Source organism: Odontomachus brunneus, unplaced genomic scaffold, assembly GCF_010583005.1.
Source record: "Odontomachus brunneus isolate Ranch 3 - 2012 unplaced genomic scaffold, Obru_v1 Obru_scaffold_029, whole genome shotgun sequence".
NCBI lineage: Eukaryota > Metazoa > Arthropoda > Insecta > Hymenoptera > Formicidae > Odontomachus > Odontomachus brunneus.
Window position 1 is genome coordinate 1,073,338 of NW_022639479.1, and position 13,261 is coordinate 1,086,598.

A 13,261-nucleotide genomic window follows, 5' to 3' on the forward strand; every position below is an offset into this window, starting at 1 on the left:
ATAAGGTTGAACCTCTAGAGTTGAGAAGCTTATAATAGAAGAATAGAATGTTTGAAAAGTTTTGTGCGTATATACATACGTTTTCCATTAATAATGGGATGAAACGGAGAAGCAGATTAGTTAAGCAAACGCCAAGCATATCACACAATCCTTTCTTTCTTTTAGATTAAAGTTCGTTAATTACATCAGCATATTACGGAATATGCAATGCCACCTAGCGAGATTATCAAACGCGGCTGATGTAGCCAATGGACCAACTAGCGCCATTTAGCGGTGCTCGAAAAAACCCAAATGATAGAAGGTTAGGTTAGGTTAGGTTGAGTTCTACCGATAAGTTGAAGTTATAACATAATTTAGCAGTGAGATAACTGTAATTTTATTGCTACGTTCAATAGAGAAAGCTGCTTAGCAATTGTCATAAGATTTGTGAATCTGATTGCTGTATGCTCTTAATCTTGGCTGATCTGAGAACATATACCAATCAGATTTATAAATTTAATACAGCTTTCTTTGGTGAACACCATACTATTCTCAAGTAGTACGACTCGATGATGCATCGGACAATCTCCCATTTTTTAGTAGTACGACTGAACAGTAGATTGAATAAACTTTGATTTATATTTATTAACGAAAAATATAAAAAGTTCTTTGCCGTAATAAGTTTTATTACTAAAAAAATTGTCCGATCTATTAGAATAAAAAATTGAGAAAATAATCAATTATTAAACGAAAGCGAACATCGACTCAACAGCCGATTATCATTCACTTTCGTTACCCGCCAAATAATAAAAGTGAGGTTATGAATCCTATAGTAGATTGTGTTATAACAAGCCATTCGAATTGTAAAGTGTTATATATTTATTTTTAGACACATATGAAGCATGCTTGAAGATTTATAAACAATTTTGGGTACAATAACGACATTCAACATGGATGTTGCTCCAATGGGTAATTTACCGTAAGTACATATACAACACTTTGCTTTCAAATTTTAAAAAAGCAAAAACATTTCCTGTTAATATTGTTTCATTGTGATTTTCATATTCATTATTGTGTGATAATTTTATTTATTCGTAAAAATAAACTTAATAATGATAATTTATAAAAAGTTGTAGCAAGGAATTATGGTCCATAATATCAGGCACAACATGTTGTTGTGCTAGTGATACAGTCGAAGATGAAATAAAGAATAGTACTGTAATACTCAAAGAAGGACTACAATTTTTCAAGCCATACACAGAAGAATCATTGCAAAGTATTTCCAAAAAAAATCCTCCTCCTCTCTCCCAGATGTACGGTTTGATTAGTAAACTTGCTCCACTTCTTGTAAGTATATGTATTCTATATTTATATATAATTGTATATTACATACAATATATATATTTCATTTTTATTACAACAAAATTTTTATATAATACTAAATTTTTATATAATAATACTAATTTTATAATCTTCCTACTAGAATTTAGATGTTGCAATTACTTGGGATCTGGTATGCAATTTTGTATCCTATGAATATAGAAATTGTGCAGAGACTTTTGCATCACAGCTCTCTGATCTCACATCCATGAAAATTCTAATTGATGATATTTGGAACTTTTACTACTCTGAGAGAGTGACCTTGATTAAATGCCTTAAACTCATGATTGAATATAAAAATAACGAGAGACATCCCCATCATAAGGAATTTGCAAAGTTTTTTGATAAAGTTTTGATGGGAGATTTGCTAGAGTCTGTACGAAAACAGATAGAGTCATTAAAGTTCGTAAATCCACCTTTACGATCGCCATTATGTACAGAAGATCATTTGCATAGATTATACAATAGCACTCTGATTGAAATACGTGAATTACTTCACATACTGACTGTGATTGTACATGATATACATATTACTGATAACAATTTCCCCAAATTCTATGGAAGTATCGGGGTAAGATTTTAAAATTCCATATTCTATATATTCCAAAGATCTTGCTTAAATGTCACTGCACAATAAATATGTTTTAGGGTGAACCTAGACGATTAGCAAGTACAAAGAGTCATGAGGACAAGGAAGCTATTACTAAAAAAATTGAAGCAATTCAATTCAGTCAGGTAGCCTTACTGCTTGTAGCCTTGGATATCAGGAAACAGTAAGTCGACTCAGTGTTATTTTACATAATTGAGATTTAACTTTTATTTGTAACTTGTTTATGCATGGATTCTTTATTTCATTACTTCATCCAACATTATTTCAGTACTGCTATGGAAGACTGGATAAGTAGCGTGAGAAGCAACATGCAAGAAACCTTTGAACACAAATGTGTCCGTGAAAGTTTACCGCAAGACGGACCCTTGCTTCTGTCATGGATGTTAGCTAATTATGCAATTGACCCAGATAATATAGATATATTAAACCGCGTCCGACCTTTCGGTATCAAAGCCATACAGCTCGATGTGTTCCACTATCTGAAAGATTTAATGAATTCTGAAATGATTCAAGAAGATACTCACTATGCTGAAGTGGCGCGGAGTAGCGTTTACAATCTTCTCACTTTAGTGTGCGCCTTCGTTGATGAAGATCGACTAAGCGATTTAAATGGTATCTTTGATGCGATGGCTGCTACTGTCAAATTTCCAGAATGTGCAACTCGATTCTGGGACGAGCGAAACGACGGTTTGTGGCCAATTTATAAAGTTGCAGTCGAATTATATCCCTACAAGTTTGAGCCTCTAACTAGTATAGCTATCGGCCTGGCATCCACGACCGTTGCAAGTGCCAAAAAGGTAACATCAATTATATGCATCAAATTTGTTTTACTAAATATTCATGTGTGAAGCATGGGATTTATAATTTTTTGCTCACATAGATCGCCTTGGAATTGGACAATCTGCCATCATTGACTATAGAGGTTTCCCGCCAAAGAGATTACAGCAAACCGTTACAACCGTACGAAATGGAATGCAAAATTCAAAAGAACTCCTTTACCATACCAAACAATTGCGTCCGCGAGAACATCTTCGTGCTGTCGAATGAAAAAGAAGTGGTTTTATTTCGCATAAAGGCGAACTATTGGGATGCCTTGCATCATAAGATAGAACAGTTATTTTCTCAAGCAAGTGGCGGAATTGCAAACATCAGCGCAGTGATGACCGATTTACCGGAGGACGTTTGTCAAGGTTTGAAACTGTTGGAAGCAATACTGGCCAAAGACATGGAAATACCGTTGAATATGGTAACTCCCACGGAACTGAGTTTCGAAATTGTTAATCGGTTCTCTTATCCGGTCCTACCGACGAATTTGTACAGAATTGTCGCCGTATGCATTAGTCTCTCGTCCAAGTTGGTTTTGAGATATCCTGAGGACGTTCTACGAATGCGGTCGGGTATCTATCCGAAATTTAACAACTGGTATCAAAAACCAGCGGATTTCGCGGAAGCAATCTCCTTTGACGGTGGCCTTGTGGCATCCTGGCTTTCAGGGATAGAAACCATCGAACACACTTATCCTATCCTTCGTGCATTTCTAGACACACTGTACAATTACTTAATCGCCAAACACAGTAAAGAGGCTATGTATACGATCGAGATACCGGGTATGGTGTTTCTGCTGCAAGGTGTGTTACCCAAATTGGATTCATGGTACTTCGAGTCGAACGCAGAAAGGATCGACTTGTGGCTGAAAAGTATGTTCTGCATCCATCGCGCTCTGGACTCGACCTTACCCAAGAACGACATCCGCAACGAGCTACAACACGTTGTAGTATATAGCCTGCTTTACTTGGAGCCGCGTCATGCCCTGCTGAAGTTAATCCGGACGGGTGAGCGCACATTGCACAACAAAATGATAACAGAGACAGATTGGATCAGCGGGAAAGGATTCAAGACTACCAAGAGCGTGGAACTAGCTCTATCGATAGTGAATAGACTGTTGATGTTCAGGAAGTCCCTGGGTATAGAACGAGGCGATAGATCGCCTCTCGAGATCGCCTTATATTCCTCCCCATTAGTACCCAACGGGCTCTTGATAGTGCCAACCATCGTCAATTACCTGTACGTTTGGTTCAGTCCTTCGTTGCAGAAAATGGCGGTCAGATTATTGAAGAAGTTCGCCGAAGAATTCTCTATGTCGCTACTCGTCTGCATGGGAATGGACGGCACATCTATACGAGAGACCTTCGCGTTTCGGTTGACGTTGCCGACATGTGCGATCGAAGTGAAAGTCGCCATTCTGGAATTAGTCGCCGTGTGTTTGGAGAAGCAACCTGGTTTAACGGAAGCCTTCTTCAATATCATGCACCAAGCGGAATGCAAGAGGATTTTCCCACGACCGGCCGATGAATTTCTCACAGAGGGCTGCAGCCAATTCTTGGACTCGTATTTAGAACGAATGTACAAGGAAGACGATATCGTGTGTGACAAGTTGTATGATAGCACAATGACAGTGATGCGCGCTATGTGGTATCATAGGAACGAGATCCTCGTAAATTTCTTTCGGAAGCGAGAGAAGTTCTGGAGCTATCTGTTCGCGCCGCTCTTCAAGACTTTGGTGCCCGGCGCGAAAGGTTATTCCCAATTGTTGGATATAATCACACTGGAATTGTACAAGAGCCCATTGCTTGAGAATAATTTCTCGAAAAATTTGAAAGAGCTTTTGGATAAATCTCAAGATTATTGGAAGAAGTTAGCAATGTATGTCCTCAATATCTCAAACGATGAACACAAGACCGAGGAAGATTGTACGAGGCAAGACAAACATATAGATCCGTTATACGAAATCAATTTAGAATCATGGTATCACTTCATCGTTATGCTCACCGACGATCGAACGGCCAAGAACTACCCAATCAACGTGTCGCAGGCGCATCTTCTGAGTCAACTGGCCCTGGACTCCTTGTTAGAGCGAGTGAAGGAACCTGACGATTCCAGCAGCGGCAAGATTCCGATGTTGTTGGCTTCTTTGTCTCTAAGATGCATCACATCTTGGAAACAGATGTGCGTCGGTGACTCGAGGATTTTCAAGACCAGATTATCACAGCTCACGCAAGAAGTAGCTCAGACTTATCGAGGCTTCGGAAAGGCTTTGCGACAGACATTAATCTCGTTACTCCTCGGTTGTGTGCAGCTAGTGAAAAGCACTTTAGCCGAAGACTCGGCAAGTCTTGAGTATCTTTTGGCACATTCTTGTACGATCGCTTTCAGCGAATTGGAGGAACTGAAGGACGCCGCTCGTCAATTGGAACACCGAAAGCAACAGCTCTCCGTCGATCTGAAAACCGACGAGAAAGACACACAGAAAAAGGTCGACTACAACAACGCGGAGACGCTCCGTGGTATGCGAGAGAGTTTACCAGCAACATTATCTATCTGTTTGGTGACGCAGTTGTTGCGTTCTTACGTCGAGCGCAGTGCGAGCTCCAAGCATTGCCGAAGAGCCAACTGCGTGCAACTTCGTCAAATGATACCTGAGCTGATGGCGTGCGTTGGTAACACTCTGCAAAAATACCCGTATCTGAAATTCAGCACAGCTGCCTTGAGTTTACTCGGTGTAATCTCGCGTTCCCCATACTGTCCACATCCTATTAACGACAATGACATCACGAAACTGTGGCTCAGCTTAATTCCGCCGACGGACATTGCTAACAGCATGCTCGACTCGTTATACGACGATTCGGCAAACGGTCGGTGGCGTTGTCAAGATTGGTGGCCGCTCTATACATTGGGTCTAGAATTTCTTATCGGTCTGGTCACCAGCGAAACGCACATGGTTTACGCTGACCACGTAGCCCTGTTCTTGAATTCCCACGAGTATCAACTGATGGTCGTGTCCACATTGTTGAGACACACCGCCGATCTGTTGGCCGCCGATCTAATACAGTCGCTGGTCGCCCTCATTCATGCTATAGCCACGCAAACGTACATTTGGAATGCGATTCAGCCGAGTGTACGTGAGACGCTCATCAAGTGTATGTACTTGGCTTATGATAGCACGGTGAATTTGTTGCTGAGACCGCGGATACTCAAATTCATCATCGACGGCATAAGCGTGGAGAGCGCCGAGGAACTCGAGTCCTGTGACAATCGACTGCCAAGCGGTGAATTGAAGTTACTGGTAAACAAGCTTATTGTTATAAACACTACTTGCGCCCTGACCTTCGTCCACTTTTCGCCGAAGCTGAACACTTTGGTGGATACGATATACACGCAAGATTATTGGTACACACCGATGGCGGAGATGAACTTTGGACCACCGCAGATGAGCATGAGTTCTGGTCCGCAGCTCACTTACGGCACAATCATCAGCTCGACTCAACTGTTCACTCAGGCTCTCCATTCTCGTTCGCAGCCGACCGCTTCATTACCGGTTTCTTCGTCGTCTACATCGCAGTCCGGACGAGAGGATAAAACGGATTCTGCAAAGAAGGAGTGGGAACGTGCTGCACCGGAAAATTTACGGCGTATGCATACGAGCAAGGATTTGCGAAGGATCATTCACGCGGCCTCGGGATCTACATCCAGGACATCTGCCAGTATCGGTGGAGAATTCTTGGGATACGTCAGTGGCTTGGATGTTACTGTACCGTTGCTCAGCAGTCCTAGATTGGTACGTCGCCCATATGATCCACTGATATGCGAAAACACTATCCTTTCGAGAGCGACCGCTTTGGCAACCGGCAGACACGTCACCAAGAGCAGTGGCAGCGGAGCTGCCGGCGCTGGTAATGGCAGTCCGAATATAGCAAGGAACCACAGGTTTAGCGATCCATGGTTCGAGTCCATGGATGAAAACAATACACGTCTGGCATTGGAGATCAATCTCATCCTGATATTGTCCCAAGCGCTGGAAGGAGTCAAAAGTCCTAGGCTCGCTTTACGCGATCGTCAGCTCATAGCACGGGAGACTGCTACGGAGTTGGGGGTCTTTTTCGATTTCCTCGAGCACCGGGGCACTCCCGATATCTGGCAAGTGAAGGGTTCCTTGATAGATGCGGATACCAAGAGTTCTAGGACGATTCAGAGCACAGGAAATTTGGTACAAATGTATCTACCAGCGAGACTTCAAGAGAACAGTACTATTGACAAAGCACCGGTGTGTCAATCCGATCTTGATGATTCTTCGAGTACGGAAATGACCAGTAATGAGATACGAGAGAGGAGACTCGACGACAATATCCTTACTACCGGTGCGTTTAAAGCAAACGTTAGTAGTGTGCAGTTCTTACCGTTGATGGGGAAGTTGCTGAAGACGGTCGTGGAGTCGTTGGACTCGGCACAATTCCGATAACAGTAAGATCGTACCCTTTGAATATAGAAGCTTACAATATACAGTTTATCTCGAAGTGAAATTTTGACATTGACAGTAAAAGTGCTCAATGTGTGTGTGTGTGTGTGTCCAACACCGAGTTGGACATTTTGGAGTAACATTTAAATTAGTACATAAATTTTTGTTGCCACACATATTACATTCTTTATGTAATTTTGGTAAATTCGCGCGGTACAGTTGGTTATTTATGTATTACTTTTGCGAAAAACGGCGTATTACAAGATAGATGTTATGAACGATAAAATTGTAATAAATATATCAATGACTCTGTTATATCATTCGTGCATCGAAATACAAACATTTTATTCACATGTGGAAATGACCGGATATTTAGAGGAGAGCAACATTAGGGAGAAGGAGGAATATAAAAAATATGAAGAATACGATATTTTTAATTTAGCGTGTACTTTTATATCAACACTATTTATAAATGATTGAACATAAAGCAATGCACATATCCAGTAAATTAGAAATGTTTTGTGATCCTTAAATAGTTTCTAGGAAAATGTGAGAATATAAACTATATAATTTTATACACAGCCAACTACACTTAACGATGGACAAAACGAATCATTAGAACCGCCAATTACGCGCGTTCTTTACGTTAAAATAATGATGATTATGTTTCTATTGACTCTCACTTAATTCAACCGGTTCCAATGATCATAGAGTTTTGTATTTTACGGAATGACAAATTGTTTCACAAGGGAGATTTCATGATTGTTATAAATATACTGTTGATCTGAAAAGACAGACACGCTTTTCGACAAGTTGCATCGTGATCAATTACGTAGTACAATAATCTATCTACATAACTTTTCACACGCGGTATGTAACACTATTCTACCCCTCCACTGACCCATCTACATTTTCTCAACAAGTTTTTTCGAGATATATCTTCCTTTCCTATAGAATATGTATGTATGGAGACAGAGAGGAGAAAAATAGAAAGAAAGTTTTACAGTGACTCGCGTCTTTTATTTCTTGCTTCTTCAACTATTGTACCTTTCGTACAGTGACATGTTCTCGAACCTCATCGTGCGTCTCTCCAATTTACGCACCACTGTACACCGCGCACTCACGCTAAGGACGATTGATAATCATATTACGATACGTATAAAAATATAATCCTTGATATTAACGAATATTATGCGTTACGACAATAGCGATGGTGTGAGTGCCGAGTTAGGCACACCTCGCAAGGACATCCGCCGCCTTTCAGGTTGAACACCTGAAGGTCGGGTTAGACGCTAAGGAGGCAGATGAGGTAAAATGTTCTCCGGCGAGGGCGAGTCATGGGAATCGTTGCTCCTGGACGACGTCACTCGCTGATGGTAATAATTGTTAGAGACTGCGGCGGCGGTGCTGGCGGTGGAACTAGTGGTAACTGTGTTCATCGAGCTGACAGATGTGACCGCCGCTGCAGACGTGCTGGCTGTAGTGGTATTGATCGTAATCGTCGTGATGACGGAGGAGGTAGCTTGAGTTCGAGACGCTGTAGCAGCATTCCATATCAGCGAGTTCGCACAGTCAGACTCAGACGAAGAGCTGTCCGGATGACGAGTAGATGACGGACAGTACGATGTTGGTGTGTTTAAAGCATTGGAACTGCATAGAGTTGAGGAAATGGTGGTCGCAGCGGACGTTGCCAGAGGTGGTGGCGGCGGAGGTGGCGGAGGTGGAGGCGGCGTGGGACCATTGATGTCTGCCAGAGGATCAACAGGGTTGCCATCCCAAGTCTCGGATGATTTGGTCTCGTCGTTGTTGGTGACGTTGACGTTGGACCTCTGCCGCTTGGCGTCGCCGTACAGCAAGTAATTAACGTTCGGCGAGCTGCTGCGATCTCGTACCCCCTCCTGTTCCTCGAGGAATCGGTCCATATAGTCCCTGCTTGCGATTCAATGGTTCTGTCATTCATGCTTGCAGTAATGGCAACGAGAAAAAACAAATTATATTGTACAAATGTACTATTTATCACCAGATTATTTACAATACTAGATATTTAGCTTTCCTAGTCAATCTTTCTAATACCTGCAAACATATATGTTATCTGATACAGTAAAAAACTCTTTGCGAACGTACAGAGTTCAGGAAAGAAGAAATCGTGATGGAAAAGATACTCACGTGATACCAGGATGTAGCGCGTATTTTTTCTTTTCTAATCGAGCTTTGTACGTGAATATGTCATGTCGCTCAGTTTTCTTCCACAAGTAATAAAATTGCACTAATTCTCCGACAGATCTCGTTCTGACCTAAGAAACAAAAGAACATCATTTTTTAAATTTCTTTCTATATTATAGATCAGGGCTCGGAACAGTTTGCCAATTTCGGCCGATTCTCGGGAACTACGCCTTCTATCTCCCCTTTGCCGCGCGGCGGGCCTAGAATGTGACGGTCGCGATCAGTCGCAGCTCCAAGCTTAGAGGCACGACTGTCACTTTCTTGGGCCGCCGCGCGGCAAGGAGGAGATAGAAGGCGTTGCTCCCGAGAATCGGCCGAAATTGGCAAACTGTTCCAAGCCCTGTTATAGATTATAGATTCGTATGTTTGGAGAAGATAAATGAAGTAAGTTTGGTTAGCGATGGATTGTAATATAGTGGAAATACTGAACAAAATGTTCCATATTATTATATCTTATATTTCCACATCTTATGCAGTAGATATAAAAGTGATATTTTTATTTGCGACTTCTGCTGTAAAGGTTTAAAGAACTTCTACATAATTTGAATTATTAAACTTAATTTTCTTAATCATAGCAAATTTTTTATTTTCATTTTTAACTTATGATTTTTACACATTCAAAAAAATGTAATAAAAAAAAATAATTATAACATTAACAACTTGATAACTTAACAAAAAGTAAACTTTTTTATTTTCATGCCTGTTTCATATTATCATCTTATTTTTTAAGATCCTATTTCTTACATTACGCTATAAAAAAATGTATGTTCTTTAAACAGTTAATTTTTTTTTTAATAATTATGAATACATTATAAGAGATATATTTGCTAACACTTCTGACAGTTATTGATACAATTATTATGTAACATTGGGTTTCTTCATCTAAAACAAAACTATGATCCATATTTCCACTTTTTTCTCCACATAGAGAAAAATGAAGAAAAATAAATTTTCATCAAAAAAATTTACCATATTTTCAATTACTACATACCTTATTTTTCTGTATAAGATGGAAATCTTTCCCATAGGTCCGCAATCCCGATTCGAAATTATGACACTCCTCTTCTGACCAGAGACTCACTGTTTCCGTCGATGGTACCACGTTCATTCTGCGTCTTCGTAAAGCCTCCTCAAGATTGTAGCCACATTGCAGTAAAAGATACAATGCCTGTTCGTCATCTCTGATATGGGATCCAGCCGGTAACGAGCCTTTTACCGCCGGAAGTTGCGCGCGTTCTAAGAACTCATTTGTATCTTCTTCAGATATTGGAGTGGGGTCCCAAAGCAGTTTATCTTCATTTTCGTACGGCAATGCGTCATCGTAGAACCACAGGCCTTCCGGTATTGCAGCTTGAAAATCACTACCAACCATGATAGTCTTCTTCCACTCTTCCTCGTCCGGACTGTAATCGCAGTCGTCTTCTTCTTCCTCGCTTTGTGGTCGCGAAACACTTCGTAAAAGTCTCGAACTACCACTTCCGATTCCAGCGTTGACAATCCCGTCTTCTGGCACGTCTATTGCTCCGCTAGTAGCCCCTTCTACAGCACTGTTAGGGGCGTCGGTCGCTGAGCACCCTCCTAGACTGACCATGCCGGTGCACGCGACGGCATTGGTTCCCACAGCCGTAGGTGACGATCTAGTGTTACTATTGCCGCTTCGAGAAGCCGTCATCGTGCATTCTTCAGCTTCGGCGTCTTCATCCTCGTCGTCGTCATCGTCAATTCTATGTCTTCTGCTGTCCCCGCTGGCCGTTCCAACGCCGCTGTTGCTCTTCGTCGACGGAATCGACGATGTCTTATCTTTCCCCTTCACCAGCATCTCTGTATAGAATTGCTTAAGATCCGGCTCGTTGCTGTTTGCATCGGCCTCGTCATCGTCGTCGTCGTCATCCGCGTCGTTGTCACCCTTGTCTGAGTAGCGCTCCTCAGTCTCAGGATCGCCACTTCCGGACGGCAGTAACATATGATCGGAACTGTCCGAATTCTCCGTCGAGGGGTCGCCGTACCCGTACATGGCAAGCAGATCTTTTAGTGGCATGTCACCTTCCTGCAAGGAGACAGAAATAAATCATTATTACATCAAGCGTACTTGTACGGACTAAACATGGAATCTCACTACGAGAACGCACTTTGAGTCCAAAGTGTTGCGGAAACTTATCATAATTGTAATTATTTATGGGCTTGATTTTTGCATTTCTCAGGCTTGATCCTAGAATAGTTGGGATCAGAACTTTGTTACAGAATGACAGATACGTATGCGTATATACAAGGTACTAAGATCAGATGCTGCAGAGATATACCTTTTGCAAATTGGACAACTCGTGAGAATCTTCACTACCTTCTAAAGCTTCTTCTTCGTCTAATGTTTGCTCGTCATCAAATTCAGGAGGTACTGGATATTTCACCTCGGTCGCAGGACCCATATCATATTCTGGATCCGTCCTGGGCATAACATATCTTGTTACAGACATGATATAGATCTAAATATATTTATCCTATTTTGACTTGTGATTTTATTTCTGTGCAACAAGTATCTTATCGCATAGTGTATATATATACTATGTGGTGTATACATAGTATGTGTATATATATACATATATGTATATACTTACATGATTCTACACTTCCCAATTTCATCGAGGTGGAAACATGACACACAAATGGCATACACGCATTAACACACAGATGAAGCACCAGATCTTATCAACACTGTATGTGAGAACTACGCTTTTCAACAGTCCATATTATCATAGTCCATTCAACACAGAAGTGATAAGTCTGACCGTAACTTTTAATATTTAACTTTAACGTCTAACGCAGAAGGGTAGAACATGAGATCCGTTTACAGCACGGAGTAACACGGAGTCTAACCTCATATCGACATCCGTTTCACAGTAATATTTGAGATACAATGCGTGCAGTCTTTTTACTGTGATGACTAATGCTTCGTGGAACGTCAACGGTTACTCTCTTTCTTTAGAGCAATTCAGCTGGCTAATCTCCTCGTCTACAAACACCATATAAACCAAAGTCTTCTATTGTCCTTATTCACAGACAACAACAAACTTGTCGACTGGAACATTCGGAATGCAAGGTTCATAAGGCACAAGTCTTCATCGGCCGGAAAGCGTAATACGTAATATCAATACGTATGCGGCATGCAGAGATCGTAAGTTACAAACAAATTAACTGAAAAACGCACATTATTTGTATTCGTCGAATTCGCCCATTAGATCGTGCGTTCGGAAGATGGATGCGGTGACGACTGAGAGCGTCGTATTATCCGATGTTGTTAGGACGCTAGAAGCGATGTACCAATTAAAGGAGAAGAAAATGCACCAGATTATAGTTTCAAATGTAAAACTTTAGTTAGAGCTAAATATAAAATCATTGTAACGCGCAAACGGATAAATTCATAATGTATTTAATGTAATAATAATTTTATAACTCATTGTTTTTTCTTCTAAAGAGAAATCCAGTGTATATGTCCAACGGACATAAGTGTAAAAGTGCCAAAAATGCAAGCATCGCGAACATACTTTAGGTTTGTCGAGTTGCTTGTACTATTCACACTTTTACACCTAATGCCCGTTGCACACTAGTGCACCTCATACAATACAAATTTTCCAAAATACGTTCTGAAGACGCTTTTAGGACGGAGAGATGTCATCAGAATATTTTTAGGACGTCCTTTGAAGATGTGAGCTGTCTGAAAATAGCTAATATTCAATAAGTTTATTCGCATTAATTGAACTTTTTACACTTAGTGCACATTA

At 41.0% G+C, this 13,261-nt stretch overlaps 2 protein-coding genes across 6 annotated transcripts; one reads left to right on the forward strand and one right to left on the reverse strand.

The window, feature by feature from the left end:
• The first annotated feature begins 338 nt into the window (after positions 1–338).
• LOC116843016 (nucleoporin NUP188 homolog) lies at positions 339–8,271 on the forward strand. Its single transcript, XM_032812984.1, has 7 exons — positions 339–791; positions 869–958; positions 1,110–1,326; positions 1,463–1,930; positions 2,008–2,132; positions 2,238–2,766; positions 2,850–8,271. The coding sequence occupies exons 2-7, from the start codon at positions 930–932 to the stop codon at positions 7,263–7,265; spliced, it is 5,784 nt and encodes a 1,927-aa protein (XP_032668875.1). The 5' UTR covers positions 339–791; positions 869–929; the 3' UTR covers positions 7,266–8,271.
• LOC116843017 (mesoderm induction early response protein 1) lies at positions 7,691–12,759 on the reverse strand. Of its 5 annotated transcripts, none has more exons than XM_032812986.1 (5): positions 12,098–12,759; positions 11,786–11,927; positions 10,477–11,532; positions 9,429–9,556; positions 7,691–9,191 (listed from the first exon to the last, which is right to left on the reverse strand). In XM_032812986.1, coding segments are annotated over exons 1-5 (1,965 nt in total). In that variant the 5' UTR covers positions 12,100–12,759; the 3' UTR covers positions 7,691–8,554. The 5 variants fall into 5 exon arrangements, with proteins under 5 accessions (XP_032668877.1, XP_032668876.1, XP_032668878.1 ...); XM_032812985.1 differs by having other exon boundaries at positions 7,691–9,194; XM_032812987.1 differs by lacking the exon at positions 12,098–12,759 and adding an exon at positions 11,615–11,694 and having other exon boundaries at positions 7,691–9,194; positions 11,786–11,930.
• Between the last annotated feature and the right edge of the window lie 502 nt (positions 12,760–13,261).